Source organism: Aquarana catesbeiana, linkage group LG12 (genome assembly GCF_042186555.1).
Source record: "Aquarana catesbeiana isolate 2022-GZ linkage group LG12, ASM4218655v1, whole genome shotgun sequence".
NCBI classification, from domain to species: domain Eukaryota; kingdom Metazoa; phylum Chordata; class Amphibia; order Anura; family Ranidae; genus Aquarana; species Aquarana catesbeiana.
The window spans coordinates 195836752-195854211 of record NC_133335.1 but is presented as its reverse complement, the minus strand read 5'-3'; the positions used below and the strand labels follow the sequence as shown (position 1 = coordinate 195854211).

Sequence of the window (17460 nt, the reverse complement as noted above, 5' to 3'; positions counted from 1 at the left end):
CATAGAACTTAACCAAAAAGTGCATTCTATGCATCCAAAAATATAGAAAATATACCAAATCAAATCATTATTCAACTAAAAAATAATGTCAAAGCAATAACTCCAAGGCCAATAATAAATTACACGTTATCTCCTCCGATTCCGCAACATGTCTGGTTGACGAACGGCCGCTTAGAAACGAACTGAAAAACACGAAATGAAAAGCGCAAACTGAAAAGCGCTAAATGAAAAACACGTAAAGAAAAGCGTCAATCAACACTCATCAAACCTCTACCAACACGAAATTAGCAGGAGCCCAAAGAGTGGCGCTAAAGAGCTGAAAAACCACGTAGTACGTCTAGTGCGTCACTACGCTCGTAACTGTGGGCTAACATTTGTGTGACCGTGTGTATGCAAGACACGTTTGAGTCAATGCCCTTCAGACAAAATTCCACGGTTTTGTTGGCAGAAAGTCCGATCGTGTGTACGAGGCAAAAGAGTCCATTCACAAATGAGGGATTTGTCATGGGACTTTGGACATCAAAGGCGCATGACAAATCGCACACCATTCTTTTCGATGGCACCTGTTCAAATCAGTGTAATTCAAAGTCCCAGCGACTTTGAAAAGGTACCTGCACTGTGACTTTTGATGTGACTTTGATTCATAGAATGTAAAGTCGAATCAAAATTGCACCAAAAGTCGCATTAAAGCCACGCTCCAAAGTCGCACTGAAAATCGTGCAACTTTGGAGACACGCTAATGTGAAAGCAGCCTAAGGAAAGTTTAGAAACTCCTTTACTTATTATTGCTGTGTCTGTGTCCTAGCTGGGGAGATTCATCTTCTCTCTTTGTCCTGGTGACCATTGTCATTGAGCTGAATGTGATGTGAAATCCAAAATTTTACAGTTGTCACCAGAACAGGTATAGACGGGATATCGTCCAGTGGGGAAACCTGTATCAATGACAGCTATTGTATCTTAAGCCAGCCATACTTGGGTCAAATTCCGAAATAATTTCCTTATGAAAATCGTAACTAAGAATTTTCTTTCGAATTTCGCACCATTAGTGGGCCGCAGCAAAGGCCGATTTACGTACGGCCATCGAATTTGAGTAATCAAGCATGTTGGAAATTTTTGGAAAAACAAACTAAATTCTAATCAATGATGGGAGAATCGTGCAAAAAATATAATTGAAAAAGAAATGTGCATGAGCTGTGACCTGGAAAGAAAAGAATATTCCTGGCCACAGAAATTATTTTTTGTAGCAACATGAGGTGAAATTGAAGGCTTGGTTGGTCGAAATTTGAAATCAATGGTGGCACCATCGGATCGCAAAACACATGAAATTTCAGATTTTCAAAAGAAAATTAGTTCGGAATTTGACCCATGTATGGCTGGTTTAGGAGGGATTTCCTCTCACTTTTTGCTGTGTCTTTTGGGCAGGAAGTAAAAGGGCAATACTCCACGATCGGACACAGACAGCAAAAAAAAAATGTAACTGAAGGTATAACTAAAGGCAAAACTTTTTTTTTTTAGTTTTGGATATAGTGCAGACGAAATCTGTCAGTTTTTTTTGCTGTCTGTGCCCCCATTAAGGAGGTTCACCCTCTATGCAGTGATAGTTCGGTTCAAGAACACTTCTGTTCACGAACAACTCGGTTCGTGAACAGAAGAGTTCACAAAAATTTGCTTCGGTACCTAAACTCTGCTTCGGTTCACGAACACAAGCCATCATTTGCCTGCTCTGACACGTGGTTGCGACTTCCTGTTGGTGAGATTGCAGTCACAGAGAGACACTGAAGTGTTGAGAAGCATTTTGGTGTGTTTTTTAGCACATACTGTACAGTACTGTATTGTACATCCATGTGCACACTTGCTGTAAAGCTTTTTTGTGTGCATTTTATCACATATTGTACTGTACTGGACATCCAGTATGGCTCCAAAGAAAATTCAGAGCAAGCATGGTGCTAAGTAGAAATTGCAGAGCTGTAATGAAGGTGATAAGAATGTGCAGAGCGGTAATGCAGGTGACAAATAAATGCAGAGCGGTAATGCAGGTGACAAGAAAGTGCAGAGCGGTAATGAAGGTGACAAGAAAGTGCAGAGCGGTAATGCAGGTGACAAAGTGCAGAGCGGTAATGCAGGTGACAAAGTGCAGAGCGGTAATGCAGGTGACAAGAATGTGTAGAGCGGAAATGCAGATGACAAGAATGTGCAGAGCGGAAATGCAGGTGACAAGAATGTGCAGAGCGGAAATGCAGGTGACAAGAATGTGCAGAGCGGAAATGCAGGTGACAAGAATGTTCAGAGCGGAAATGCAGGTGACAAGAATGTACAGAGCGGAAATGCAGGTGACAAGAATGTGCAGAGCGGAAATGCAGGTGACAAGAATGTGCAGAGCGGAAATGCAGTTAATAAGAATGTGCAGAGCAAGCATGGTGGTAAAAAGAAAGCACATAGTGGTAATGAACGTGACAAGACTGTTCAGAGAAGTAATTGTAAGAATAAGGTTGGAAGAAAATAACTATTGAGCTGAAGAAGGAAATTATAGAAAAGCATAATCGTGGTATTCGCGTGATTGATCTGGCCTCGGAGTATGAGAAGGCGAAGTTGACAATCTCGACTATCTTGAAGAAGAAAGCTGCCATCAAAGGAGCTGATGTGGCAAAAGGAGTAACAATGTTAGCAGAGGACGCAAGTGCTGGAAGAGGTGCAAAAACTTTTGTTAGTGTGGTTGAATGAGAAACAGCTGGCAGATGATAGCATTAGTGAAGCAATGATCTGTGAAAAAGCCAGTGATTTACTGCAAAAACAACCCTCTACAAGTGTAGAAAGTAAAGAATTTAAAGTCAGTAGAGGGTGGTTTGAAAAATTCCCCAAGAAAAGTGGCATCCACAGTGTGACAAGACGTGGTGAGGCTTCCAGTTCTGACAAGGCCGGTGCAGAAGCCTACAAGAAAGAATTTGCGGAATTCATGAAGACAGAAGAATACGTCGCTCAACAAGTGTTCAACTGTGATGAAACAGGGCTCTTCTGGAAAAAAGATGCCAAACAGAACCTATATCACACAGGAGGAAAACGCACTGCCAGGGCACAAGCCCATGAAGGACCGATTGACCCTTTTGCTGTGTGCGAATGCAAGCACCAATCTGAAGATTAAGCCACTACTGGTGTACCATTCCCAGACCCCTTGTGCATTCAGGCAACAGAATGTGAACAAGGCCAGACTGCCTGTTATGTGGAGGGCCAATGCGAAAGCTTGGGTCACATGGCAATTGTTCATGGAATGGCTGCACGAGGTGTTTGCACCCACTGTAAGAAAATATCTTTCTGACAACCAACTGCCTGAAAGGTGCCTTCTTCTGATGGACAATGCCGTGGCACACCCTCCAGCCTTGGTGGATCATATGGACGATGAGTATGACTTCATAGAGGTCAAGTCCCCCCCCCCCCCCCCCCCAACACGACACCTCTTCTGCAGCCCATGGACAAGCAAGTGATCTGCAACTTCAAGAAGCTGTACACAAAGGCGCTCTTCACTAGGTGTTTTAATGTCACTGAAGAGACATCCTTGAGTCAGAAAGAATTCTGGAGGAAACATTTCAATGTTCTCCACTGTATTAACTTCATTGACAAAGCCTGGGAAGATGTCACTCACTGAACCTTAAACTCAGCCTGGAGAAAACTGTGGCCAGAATGTGTCACTGAACGTGACTTTGAAGGGTCTGATGCAGAGGTAGTGGAGGAGATTGTGTCCATGGGCAACAGTATGGGTCTGGATATCGATAGTGCAGACAGAGGCACTTGTTGAGGAACATAAGTAGGAGCTGACCACGGAAGAACATTATGAACTCCACAGTGAGCAACAGAAGGCGCTTATTGAAGAGCATTCCAATGAGGAAGAAAAAGACAGGGAGGAGGTTAGCAGTGATGCCATAAAACCCATTATTGAAAAATGGAATGAGTGCCATGATTTTTTTGAGAAGCACCACCCCAACATAGCTGTAATGAACAGAGTGTTAAATCTGATGAACAATAACGTGGTCTCTCATTTCCGGAGGGTTATGCAGCGCAGGAAAAGACAAGCGACATTGGACAGATTTTTCACAAAAACCGAGCCAGCGGCTAAGAAACAAAGAAGAGAGGAAACCCCTGAAGGAGATCTCCCCAATGTCCTTATGGAGGGGGACTCTCCCTCCGAACAATAACCGCCTCCCACCCGCCTTTCTCAATGCCAGAATTCGTCTCAAGCAAGGTTAGTCTTCTCTCTCTCTTCATTCTGTACTGTACTTTGTTTCATATTTTTGTGGTTCAAAAACAAAAAAAAAGTTCAGAACGGATTAACCTGATTTACATTGAACCCTATGGGAAAATTTGCCTTGGTTCGCAACCAATTTGGTTTGCGACCAGAGTCGTTTCACTAATTAAGATAGTGAACTGAGGTATCACTGTATTTGTCTTGTTTACCTTTATCAGTAGAAGTGAAAATAAATGAAAATCCGAAATGTTGGGTTGCCCCCAGAAAAAAAACTAGTTCTGGTGACCTTGGGGTCCCCAAGGATTTCCCTTAATTTGCAGGGATTTCCTATCACTTTTTGTTTGGCTATGGGACAGGAAGTGAAGGGAAATCTCTGCAATGGAACACAAATGGCGAAAAGAAATCTGACAGGGGCTTTAACCCCTTTGCACCGGCTGCACGCAAATATGCAGCCTCTCAGTGCCTTGGCCTGGGAGCCGTGAGGCCGCATATTTGCATGAATTGCAGTCAATACAGCTGTGCAGAGAGCGCACTCCCGGCACAGTCACTGGCGCCTAACCGAAAGTTCCTGATTGTTGCTTGCGATCTGGAGTTTTCGGATCACATGACTGCCGTGACAGCCAATCCCGGATCTTAAACTCGCTCCGCTCCGCCTCCCAGGACCCTAAACTTCTTAAAGGGCCGCGAGGCACCAGCTTGAAGAGGTTAACCCTCCCTTGTGCTATCCAAAATAAAATAAAAAAGTTTTGCCAATACAGGCAGTCTCCGAGTTACAAACATCCAGCTTACATACGAAGTGAGAGGAAATCTACCCCTAGGAAGGGAAATTCACTCCTGTAAGAGTTATCCTGGGGAAAAAGGTGTCTCCACTGAAGCTTTATCACCAATCCTTGTTTCCACAACAAATCTTTTGAACAGAGGCACAGACAGCAAAACAAACGTTACAGGGGTGTTAACCCTTCCCTATGCTATCCAAAAAACGTAAAGATTATTTTTTTGGGCTGGAGTTACACTTAAAAAATGTTCCTGTTCCAACTTACATACAAATTCAATTTAAGATCAAACCTACAGAACCTTGTTCCTTGTACAGACCTTGTTTGTAATCCATACGTTGCCCTCATAACAAACAGGCTTCTTCTCCAGTCTCTTGGAAACCAGATGTTCAGCTGTCAGGAAAACTAACTTGTAACCCTAGTCCAGGTTTGCCTTTTTTTTTTTTTTTTTAAATGTGAGTAGAGTAAATACTTCTGTCAACTTTTTTCACTGTCTATGACTGCACAGGGGTAATTTTACCTATGACAGCAGGATGAAAAATTAGGAGGACGGTTGTCATTGGGACAGAAATACAGGCAGTAGTATTACCCTGATGTGTCCCACTGGAAGGATTTTCCATCATTTTCTGGTTTCTCCTCAGTGGGATGCTTCCCAGCTCTGTATAGAATTATGCCGTGTACACATGGGCTGACTTTTCGACCGGACCGAATCCGGCGGACAATCCGACCGTGTGTGGGCTCCATCGAACCTACAGCAGACTTTTTCAGTCGAAAATCTGACGGACTTTAGATTTGGAACATGTTTCAAATTTGTCCGACGGAGTCCGGTCGAAAAATCCGCTCGTCTGTATGCTAGTCCGACGAACAAAAACCCACGCTAGGGCAGCTATGGGCTACTGTCTATCTATTGTCTACTTCCCTATTTTAGTCCGGTGGTACGTCATCACGTACGAATCCGTCGGACTTTAGTGTGATCGTGTGTAGGCAAGTCTGTTCATTCGAAAGTCCGTCGGAAGTCCATCGGAAAGTCCGTTGAACCAGTCCGGTCGAAAAGTCCGCCTGTGTGTACGCGGCATCAGGCTGGAGTTGGGTTATACGCTGCCCTGTAGTTGGTAGGTGTACAAGCACCTTATAACAGGCAGGAAGCATGCCAGAGTATATAAAATGCAATGCAATCCACAGTCAATCATTTCAGATACTTTATTTTGCTGAGCTGCTACATTTGTGAGACTTGCAAGTCTGGCTATTATTTTGCTTGTTTTATCTGCAGCAGAACATTGTTGAACCTGGGAAAAGGCCCCTCTCTTTCCTGCTTCCCACTGTGGTGAGGCCTGCACAAGGTCTTTGTGGTACCTACCTTTCCCTCGGAGGATCAAATGGAGAACGGGCACTCTCTGGCATTACTCAGGTTTGACAGTATGACTTTTTTTTTTTATAAGACCCATAGCCTTTTTAACATATATCACTGTTTATATTGGCATTGTTCTAAAGAAAAAATCAAGATAAACCCAACACTGTGCCTGCTTGACAAATGACTCAGTCAACTGGTTTGTAAAGCAACTGAAAATGGTTCTGCTTTTAGTTCACTAACATACGACTAAAACTAAAATGGTATTTTAGTCAAAAGACTATGACTAAAACTAAATTGAAATTTGACGACAAAATTAACACTGCCCTGCTGGCCTTTTCAAAATCAGCAACACAATTCCATCTCCAGCCTATAATAATAGCACATTAAAGTTTAACCATTCAATAATAGGCACTTTCGCCCCTTCCTGCCCAGGAAAATGTTCAGCTTTTAGCGCTGTCGCACTTTGAATGACAATTGTGCGGTCATGCTACACTGTACCCAAACTACATTTTTATCATTTTCTTTCCACAAATAGAAATTTCTTTTGGTGGTGTTTTTATTTTTTTGCTAAACCAACTAAAAAAGACCAACATTTTTGAAAAAAAAAACATTTTTCTTAGTTTCTGTCATAAAATTTTGTTTTCCCCTTCACTGACGGGCACTGATGAGGCGGAACTGATGGGCACTGATGAGGTGGCACTGATGGGCACTGATGAGTTGTCAATGATAAGGTGGCATTGATGGGCACTGATGAGGAGGCACTAATATGTAGAATTGATGGGCACTGATAGGCAGCACAAATATGCAGCACTAATGGGCACTGATAGGAGGAACTGATGGGCACTGATAGATGACATTTATGAGCACTGATCGTTGGCACTGATGGGCACTGACAGGCAGCTGTGATGGTCACCGACAGGCGGCTGTGATGGGCACTGACAGGAAGCACTGACTGGCACTGATAGGCGGTACTGATTGGCACTGACAGGTGGCACTGATGGGCAGCACTGATGATGAGGTGCTGACAGATGTTACTGCTGGGCAATGATTGTCACTGTAATGGGCACTGATTTTCACTGTGGTGGGCTCTAATTGGCACTGTGGCGGGCACTGATTGGAACTGTTGTGGGCACTGGCAGACTTTATTATTGGGGCACTGATTGGCACATCTAAAGGGGCTGTGCTGATAATCAATGTCTGGTTATCAGCAGAGAACCCCCCCCCCCGACAGGGAGAGCCGCCGATCGGCTCTCCCTGTCAGCGCAAACCAAGGAATGCTGTTTACCGGCACTTCTTGGTTCATGCGATGATTAGCTGTGATTGGTCACAGCTGATCACGTGGTAAGAAGCCTCTGACAGAGGCTCCTTATCACGATCGGAGATGCGGCGTGTCAGACTGACACGCCACACGCGCTATCGCCGCGCTGCATGCCCCTGTGGGCGCTCGCCGGCATGTTATCCTGTTGGATGTCATATGACGCCCAGTCAGAATAACAGAACCACTTCCTGGCTGTCAATCTGCTATAGACCGGGCGGGAAGTGTTTAAACATGTATTGCACTATTGCACTTTACATAAGGATAAATAGGGGATATCTACTAAGCTGTTAAAAAGAAAAAAGAGTTTACACTTGTTTTTTTTTACATATATATTTTAAAGTTGCACTTATGTTTCTCAAAAAGCAATATTTTTGTTTGTTCATGAAACTTGATTTTATTTATAAAGATGTTATATATCACGGCTAAATCTGTGTCTGTAGTGCATGTTTAAACCTTAATACCATAAATATAACATGTTATTAGATTTACAGGAGTATATAATGAGTGTGGAAATTCTAGAGAGATGCTTAAATAATGCATTACAATTTAACTAAACACGTTAGATTTTAGTTGACTAAAATGTACTGGAGATTTTAGTCAACTAAAATATGATTAAAACTAAAACAATTCAGATGACTAAAATATGACTAAAACTAAAATGACATCTTATTCAAAAGACTATGACTAAGACCAGATCGAAATTTGATGTAAAAATTAACACTGTCAGGCAGCCAGAGTCAGCATCACAATGATGGTGGTGGGTTGTCCTGTTCATAACTCCTAAAATTAAGAGGTTTAGTATTAGCTCAACTAATATGGGACACTGAATAATGAACAGAGATTACCAGCATAGTGTAAAATCCTCCAAAAAATTTGTACTCAAAAGTACTCAATGTAAATACATAAAGTATGTCATGCATATTAAAATCCATAACATCCAAAGTCTCTAAGAACAATAAGCACAAATCTCTGACTTTTGAACCTTCACAACCAACATAGGTGCTGCCTTAATGGTGCAGAAATAGCTTACGTGCTTCGAGGGTAAACCCTCTTCATCAGAGCTCTACCACTGGCAACCTGAGGTACACCAATTTCAGGCCTTCAAAATTTCCATTTCAACTATTGTCATTCTGTTCTATGTGTCAGGCTGTTTAACCGCTTGCCGACCAGCCGCCGTCATTATACGGAGGCAGGTCGGCACGATCCTGCGAACCGTCGTAGCTATACGTCGGCTCGTGGGATCGGGATAGCAGGCGTGCGCCCGTGCCCGCTGCAGGCGTGCGCCCGCTCGTGGCCGATGGTCACGATGACTGTGGGCCACGAGCGATCGCGAGCATGAAGGACAGAACACGGAACTGTGTGTGTAAACACACAAATCTGTGTTCTGCTCTGAGAGGAGTGACAGATCGTGTGTTCCTATTAGCTAGGAAGCACGATCTGTCACTTCTTCTAGTCAGTCCCCTCCCCCTTCAGTTAGAATCACCTCCCAGGGAACACAGTTAACCACTTGATCGCTCACTAGTGTTAACCCCTTCACTGCCAGTGACATTTTTACAGTAATCAGTGCATTTTTATACAGTAGCACTGATCGCTGTATAAATGTCAATGGTCCCAAAAATGTGTCAAAATTGTCCGATGTGCCCGCCATAATGTTGCAGTTGCGATAAAAATCGCAGCACACAGTCACACAGCAGGACCGGGGATCTGTGTTTTTACAGAGGAGAGGAGACCGATGGTGTGTTCCCAGTACAGAGGAACACCTTTGGTCTCCTCCCCTTGTGAGTCCCCTCCCCCTATAGTTAGAATCACTCCCTAGGAAACATAATTAACCCCTCGATCACCTCCTAGTGTTAACCCCCTCCCTGCCAGTCACATTTACACAGTAATCAGTGCATTTTTTATAGCACTGATCGCTGTATAACTGTGAATGGTCCCAAAATAGTGTCAAAAGTGTCCGCCGCAATATCGCAGTCACGATAAAAATCGCAGATCGCCGCCATTACTAGTAAAAAAAAAATAATAATAGTAAAAATGTGATAAATCTATCCCCTATTTTGTAGATGCTATAACTTTTGCGCAAACCAATTAATCTATGCTTATTTTGATTTGTATAAGAATACATATCGGCCTAAACTGAGAAAAAAATTTTTTTTTTTTTTTTTAAATGAGGATATTTATTACAGCAAAAAGTACAAAATATTGTGTTTTTTCAAAATTGTCGCTTTTTTTTTGTTTATAGCGCAAAGGATAAAAACCGCAGAGGCGATCAAATACCACCAAAATAAAGCTCTATTTGTGGGGAAAAAAGGACGTCAATTTTGTTTGGGTGCAGAGTCGCACGACTGCGCAATTGTCAGTTAAAACGACGCAGTGCCGAAACGCAAAAAATGGCCCGGTCATTCAGCAGCCAAATCTTCCGGGGCTGAAGTGGTTAAAGGCCAAAGTCCCTAAACGATTCAAAATGTGCGTTCTGTGTACCCAGACAGACATTGAATCACATGGTGGTTTCTTATTTTCAGGGCATTTGGCTGCATGATTTCCCCCTTGTCCTGTGGTAGCTATTACAGTGACAAATGAAGGCCTCACATTGTCCCTGTAGATTTTCTAAGATGTAGAATGAAAGAAATAAATCAATAGTTAACCTGCAGGACAGTAATTCCCTTAATAATAAGAAGTAAAAAGGAGATACCGCTCTTTAAGTCTCCGTGCTTTGATGAATACTCCCGCCCTACTGCACACTTCTGGGTGCTGGCTATGCACAAGTCTATGGAGATAGGAAAATCCTGGACTGCCGCACTCCGTGAAAAAGCATCTTTATTGAAACATATGTGAATAAAATCCCAAAGTGCAGACAATGGTCAAAAAGTGGACACAACGGGAATCAAATGGCTAACGCGTTTCACATCAAATGATGCTTACTCATAGCTGGCTCATGCTATGAGTAAGCATCATTTGATGTGAAACGCGTTAGCCATTTGATTCCCGTTGTGTCCACTTTTTGACCATTGTCTGCACTTTGGGATTTTATTCACATATTTTTCAATAAAGATGCTTTTTCACGGAGTGCGGCAGTCCAGGATTTTCCTATCTTCATAGACAGTAATTCCCTTGTTTGATGGGACAGGGGCACAAATTACTTGATGGAAATCTCACTTAATGGATTCTCCAAAAGATACAAGAAATCAGTGGATGATTCAGCTGATGCTCACCCAGACATTTGTGAGCTATTATGAAGCTTTAGAAGGTTTCTGATGGCCATAAATATGGGAGGGTGTTATCATCAAAAAGCCTTCTAATGCAAAAGAACATGTGTGGAAGACTGTGGGTCAACCAAGCAACTAAACTAAGTAGAAAATTTGCTCCAGTCCTAATAAGTCTTTATTTATTGAATTTCTTAGTTAAATTACTATCCAGCTTCATTTTTTTTACTTACAGGTCCTTCTAAATGTTTTATCATTTAACAAGAATTTGAGCGATAGCATATCTGAAGGACGGCTGCATCCAGACCTCGAGACTAACCTCCTGCAAATTGATAGTGAGTTGTCCATAGTACTGTATATGTTCTACTGTGTTTAGATGACCTTAGAAATAAGAGGGCTGTTGACTGTGCAGGCATGATCTAACTGCCAGGTGAAAAGTATGTCCATGATGTACAGTATGCCGTGCCGGGACAAGGTCATCTGGAGCCCAGGGGGAGCATGCCAAACTGCGCCCCCCCCAAGATGTACAAACATTATGGGGCACATTTACTAAAACCGGTGCAGAATCTGGCACAGCTGTGCATAGTAGCCAATCATCTTCTAACTTCAGCTTGTTCAATTGAGCTTTGGCAATAAGCCCCCGTTCACATCGGGCCGATGATTTGACTTTTGCTGGCAACGGCACCGTCGGAATCCGTGCGATGTCAACTTTGTGGTGCCGCACCGATTTCCAAAAGTAGTTCCTGCACTACTTTTGGGTACTTCGGGACGATTTCAATCGACATCTGTACATGGGCCCACACAGATGTCTTTCAAATCATCCCCAAACTCGCAATGAAATGCGGGTTTGAAATTGCGCGAGTTCAGCTGAACTCGCATGATTTCAAACCTGCCTCCAATGTGAACGAGGGCTAAAACTTGCAAGCTGATTGGTTTCTAAGCAGAGCTGCCCCAGATTTTGTGCTCTTCAATTTTAGTAAATAAATCTATGTATCAGGATGCTCACCGCCTAAGCATAAATTTCCCCACCTCCCAGAACAAATCCGCCCCCCTACTGAAATCCCCTCAGCTCAAATCCCACCCCCCTCCCCCTCCAAAAAATCACTCCTCCTAGCACAGTTCCACTACCCCTAAAATTTCCCCTCTGGGTACACATCCTCTTCTCCCACTCCAAACCCCCCCTCCAAGCACAAATTCCCCCACATACATTTCCCCTCCTAGCACAAATCCCCCCCCCCCAAAAAAAAATCCCTCCTAGCACCAATTCCCTCCTCCCTATACCATATCATCTCTTCTAGCACAAACACCCAAATCTCCTCTTCCCACATTCCCCCTCCCAACACAAATTCAACAAATCACCTTTCCTAGTACACCAAATTTCTCCTCCTAGAACAATTCTTACCCCCTGCTGCCACCCAAGTCCCCCCCCCCAAGCACAAATATCCTCCCCCCAATCTCCTCCTGGTGCCCCCACCTCATATTATTCCACAGTGCCCAGGGCAGCTGCTAGAGTTGCCACCTCATCCCTTTAAACCCAAACACATATGAATTACACAGGTTCTGTGGCTGATTAAGGTTGTAATTAAACTCACGTGTTGCCTTATCTGCATTTAATTAGCCTCAGAACCTGTGTAAATTCATATGTGTTTGGGTTTAATGGGATGAGGTGGAAGAGCAGATACCCCCCCCCCCCCCAAGGTTAGTATTAGGGACTTTGTAGGCAGCAAGGAAAGGGATATAAACAAAATTGTATAAATGATATTTATTTATAGAAAATATTAAATTATTCAGGTGCAAACATCACCAAAGATAGAATTAACAAAAACAACAAGTTACAATAGTAAATCGTTAGTGCGTGGTAAGTGTGGATATTCGGCCCGACGCGTTTCCTTCCATCAGGGGCGTTCAAGGCAAGATGGGACTACCATAGCACATTCTAAAAGCAAAAACAAAAAGCAGGAAAATAATAATAGAAAACAAACAGACAAAAACAAAAAACAACAAAGTATGCCCATCATGGACAAGGGCCAAGAGCATCGTTGAGACCGAGATTGAGAGATCACCTACCGATTGGATAGACTTAATATTGCATACACCTCCAGATAGTGTGCCAACTGGTGTCGTACGGCCGTAAAATCACAGCGGATGCCGTGGAGCAGTGTGAGATGGAGATGACTTGGATTGGGATTTTACGACCGTACGACACCAGTTGGCACACTATCTGGAGGTGTATGCAATACTAAGTCTATCCAATCGGTAGGTGATCTCTCAATCTCGGTCTCAACGATGCTCCCGTTTCTTGGCCCTTGTCCATGATGGGCATACTTTGTTGTTTTTCTATTATTATTTTCCTGCTTTTTGTTTTTGCTTTTAGAATGTGCTATGGTAGTCTCATCTTGCCTTGAACGCCCCTGATGAAAGGACCCCACAATTGTCCTGAAACGCGTCGGGGTGAATATCCACAATTACCACGCACTAATGATTTACTATTGTAACTTGTTGTTTTTATCAATTATATCTTTGGTGATGTTTGCACCTGAATAATTTGATATTTTCTATAAATAAATAAATATCATTTATACAATTTTTGTTTATAACCTTTTCCTTGTTGCCTACAAAGTCCTTAATTCTTACCTTGGGGGGTATCTGCTCTTTCATACTCATTTTGGGATTGGCAACCCACAAAGCCCCCTATACATTTACTTAAAAGGATAAGGTGGCAAGCAGCTGCCCTTCCTGCCCACCCCTTGTCCAGGTATGCATTTTTAAAGATAAACAAGTAAAAGCAATCATTAAAATGCTAATGTTGCCAAGAAAACACTGCAATTATGCTAAAGGTAGAAGCCATTCATTTTACTTTACTATGAATTCTCCATAATCAACTTCATTATTTGTTCTAGAAGGGTCTGCTTCCTTAAGCATGTATTGTGCAACACTTCCTTTTTTAACAATCAATGGTTCACAGTAGAACAAATTCACTTCTATATGTAAATAGCCAGTTAGATGACACCATTACTTATTATTTCAGCGTTGCAGCTTACCGTGTCGCAGGACACTTACTTGGACAATGAATTTGCAATTTGATGATGCTAATACATTGTCAAGTGAGCAAAAAGGTGAAAAAGGAAGCTGCAAAGGTGAAACATGAAACAGTGGTATGACCTACATTTTCTGATTATGCAGTGTGGCAAGGGAATGTGAATTATAAAGGGGGGTACACACTATGAGAAAATCGGTAGAAAAATTCCATATGAGGCACGATCATTCGATTTTCGTATAGTGTGTACACAACTTTCCACATCCAATTTAGACTTTGTTAATGAAAATTTACAAAGGGATAAACTCCAAAATTTTTCTCAAACGTGAACAGAACGAATGATTTTCATTTAACCCCAGAAGGATTTACCCTCTTCCTGACCACAGCACTTTTTGCGATACGGCACTGCGTCGTTTTAACTGACAATTGCGCTGTCGTGCGACATTGCACTCAAACGAAATTGACTTCCTTCTTTTTCCCACAAATAGAGCTTTTTTTGGTGGTATTTGATCATCTCTGCGGTTTTTACTTTTTTGCGCTATAAACAAAAAAAGAGCGACAATTTTGGAAAAAGCAATATTTTTACTTTTTGCTATAATATATATCCCCAAAAAATATATAAACAAACTAATTTTTTTCTCGGTTTAGGCCGATATGTATTCTTCTACATATTTTTGGTAAAAAAAAAAAAATCGCAATAAGCGTATATTGATTGGTTTGCGCAAAAGTTATAGCTTCTACAAAATAGGGGATAGATTTATAGCATTTTTCTTATTAATTCTTTTTTATTAGTAATGGCGGCGATCTGCGATTTTTATCGTGACTGCGACATTATGGCGGACACATCGGACACTTTTGACACTATTTTGGGACCATTGTCATTTGTACAGCGATTAGTGCTATAAAAATGCACTGGTTACTGTGTAAATGACAATGGCAGGTAAGGGGTTAAACACTAGGGGCGATCAAGGGGTTAAGTGTGTCCTAGGGAGTGATTCCAACAGTGGGGGGATGGGCTTCCACTGACATGACAGAGATCACTGCTCCTGATGACAGGCAGCAGTAGCTCCCTGTCATGTCACTAGGCAGAACGGGGAAATGCCTTGTTTACATAGGCATCTCCCCGTTCTACCTCTCCACACTGCAATCGCTGGCCGTTGGCGAACATCCAGTTCCTAGGACCCGCAGGCACGCTCCCGTTAGGCGGCAAATTTAAAGGGATGTACAGGTACGCCCATTTGCCTGCCTGTGCCATTCTGCCGACGTACATCTGTGTGCGGTGGTCGGCAAGCAGTTAATGTGTCCTGTTTTAAAATAATCAGATACGAAACACTGCGCTTGAAATGCTGGGTTGACATATTCTTTAACCTCTTCCCGACCAACCGCCGCAGTTATACTGTGGCAGGTTGGCTCCCCTGTGCGAGCCGTCGTAGCTATATGTCAGCTCGCTGGGTCGGGATAGCAGGCGCACGCTGCACAGAGGGTGTGCCGATGCTCGTGGCTGATGGTTGCGATGACCGCCGACCATGAGCAATCGTGAGCAGGAGAGACAGAACAGGGACGAGTGTGTGTAAACACACACTTCCCTGTTCTGTTCTGACAGGAGTGACAGATCGTGTGTTCCTATTAGCTAGGAACCACGATCCGTCACTTCCCCCAGTCAGTCCCCTCCCCCTAAAGTTAGAATCACCTCCCAGGGAACACAGTTAACCCCTCGAGCGCCCCCTAGTGCTAACCCCTTCACTGCCAGTGACATTTCTACAGCAATAAATGCAATTTTATAGCATTGATCGCTGTATTAATGCTAATGGTCCCAAAAATGTGTCAAAATTGTCCGATGTGTCCGCCATAATTTCGCAGTCATGATAAAAATTGCAGATCGTCGCCATTACTTGTAAAAAAAAAAAATAATAATAATAAAAATGCTATAAATCTATTCCCTATTTTGTAGACACTATAACTTTTGCGCAAACCAATCAATATATGCTTATTGCGATTTTTTTTTACCAAAAATATGTAGAAGAATACATATCGGCCTAAACTGAGGAAAAATATTGTTTTTTATATATTTTTGGGGGATATTTATTATAGCAAAAAGTAAAAAATAATGCGTTTGTTTCAAAATTATGCGTTTTTTTGTTTATAGCGCAAAAAATAAAAACCGCAGAGGCGATCAAATACCACCAAAAGAAAGCTCTATTTATGGGAAAAAAAGGACGGCAATTTTGTTTGGGTACAACGTCGCACGACCGCGCAGTTGTCAGTTAAAGCGACGCAGTGCCGAATCGCAAAAAGTGCTCTGGTCAGGAAGGGGGTAAATCCTTCCTGGGCTGAAGTGGTTAAATTCACTTGTCATTTAAACTGTGGCCAGATTCTGTTGGCAATCATTACAATATGACTAGACAATATTTATTTCTGTATTTTTGAAAAATGACAATAAAAATATATTTGTCAATAGGTGCTTTTCCAGAAAACGATACCCAGGGCCTAGAACTGAAAGGACACCGGCTAGACCAGACACACATCCTGTCTTTGGTCCATGGTTCACGCAGGAGCAACGATCTGATCATCGGTATCAAAGACCCTCGAAGTAGCGATGCAGAAGCTGCCACCATTTTGTAACAACGTCTGGTCAGATGTACACCAATTTGCTGTACGAAACAGAAACGATGCGGATACCCAAGCCAAAACCCTCTGAACTTTCACTATGGATTTTAACATGTCTGTCAGTGTTTCCAAGAACAAACCTGCAACCTGTATAATGTTTCTTTAATCAGAATAAACTAAAATTATTATCTGCCTTTAGAAACTATTTAGACCATTATGCTGGCCACACACTGGCAGATATTTATTCAAGGTAAAAGCTTCCATTTTGTCTCCAAAGAGATTCATCACTACCCCTAGCAAAATGTGATAATTTTGTCTGAATTCAAGAATCCTGCAACCTCCTAAATTTGCCACTTGCTGTAGCCATTACAAGAAGGTCTTATGCCGCGTACACACGATCGGACATTCCGACAACAAAATCCTGGATTTTTTTACAACGGATGTTGGCTCATACTTGTCTTGCATACACACAGTCACACAAATGTCGGAAATTCCAAACGTCAAGAACGCGGGGACGTACGACGAGCCGAGAAAATTGAAGTTCAATAGCCAGTGCGGCTCTTCTGCTTGATTCCGAGCATGCGTGGAATTTTGTGCGTTGGAATTGTCTACACACGCTCGGAATTTACGACAACGCATTTTGTTGTCAGATAAATTTGAGATCCAGCTCTCAAATTTTTGTTGTCGGAAATTCCGACAGAAATTGTCCGATGGAGCCTACACACGGTCGGAATTTCCGAAAAACAAGCTCACATCGAACATTTGTTGTCGGAAATTCCGACTGTGTGTATGCGGCATTACTTTCTTGATGGACCATTCATTACATTTTTATTTTATGCAGCAGGATGGAGGGAGACTCTCCCTGTTGCAGCAGGATAAATGAAATAAAAGTGGAGGATGAAGAAAGCCTGCAGTGTTTTTAAAGCCTAGAAAACAC

General features: G+C 42.5%; 1 protein-coding gene across 2 annotated transcripts in view; it reads left to right on the top strand.

The window, feature by feature from the left end:
- Window positions 1-16715, top strand: part of GGT7 (gamma-glutamyltransferase 7) — an 88373-nt gene extending 71658 nt beyond the window's left edge. Inside the window, exons 13-15 of one of the 2 annotated variants that reach the window (XM_073606379.1) lie at window positions 6281-6418; window positions 11115-11214; window positions 16375-16715. In XM_073606379.1, the coding sequence (XP_073462480.1) occupies window positions 6281-6418; window positions 11115-11214; window positions 16375-16538 (402 nt within the window). In that variant the 3' untranslated portion in view covers window positions 16539-16715. The remainder of the gene's footprint in view (window positions 1-6280; window positions 6419-11114; window positions 11215-16374) is intronic. The other variant, XM_073606381.1, reaches the window with a different exon arrangement.
- The last annotated feature ends 745 nt before the right edge of the window (window positions 16716-17460 follow it).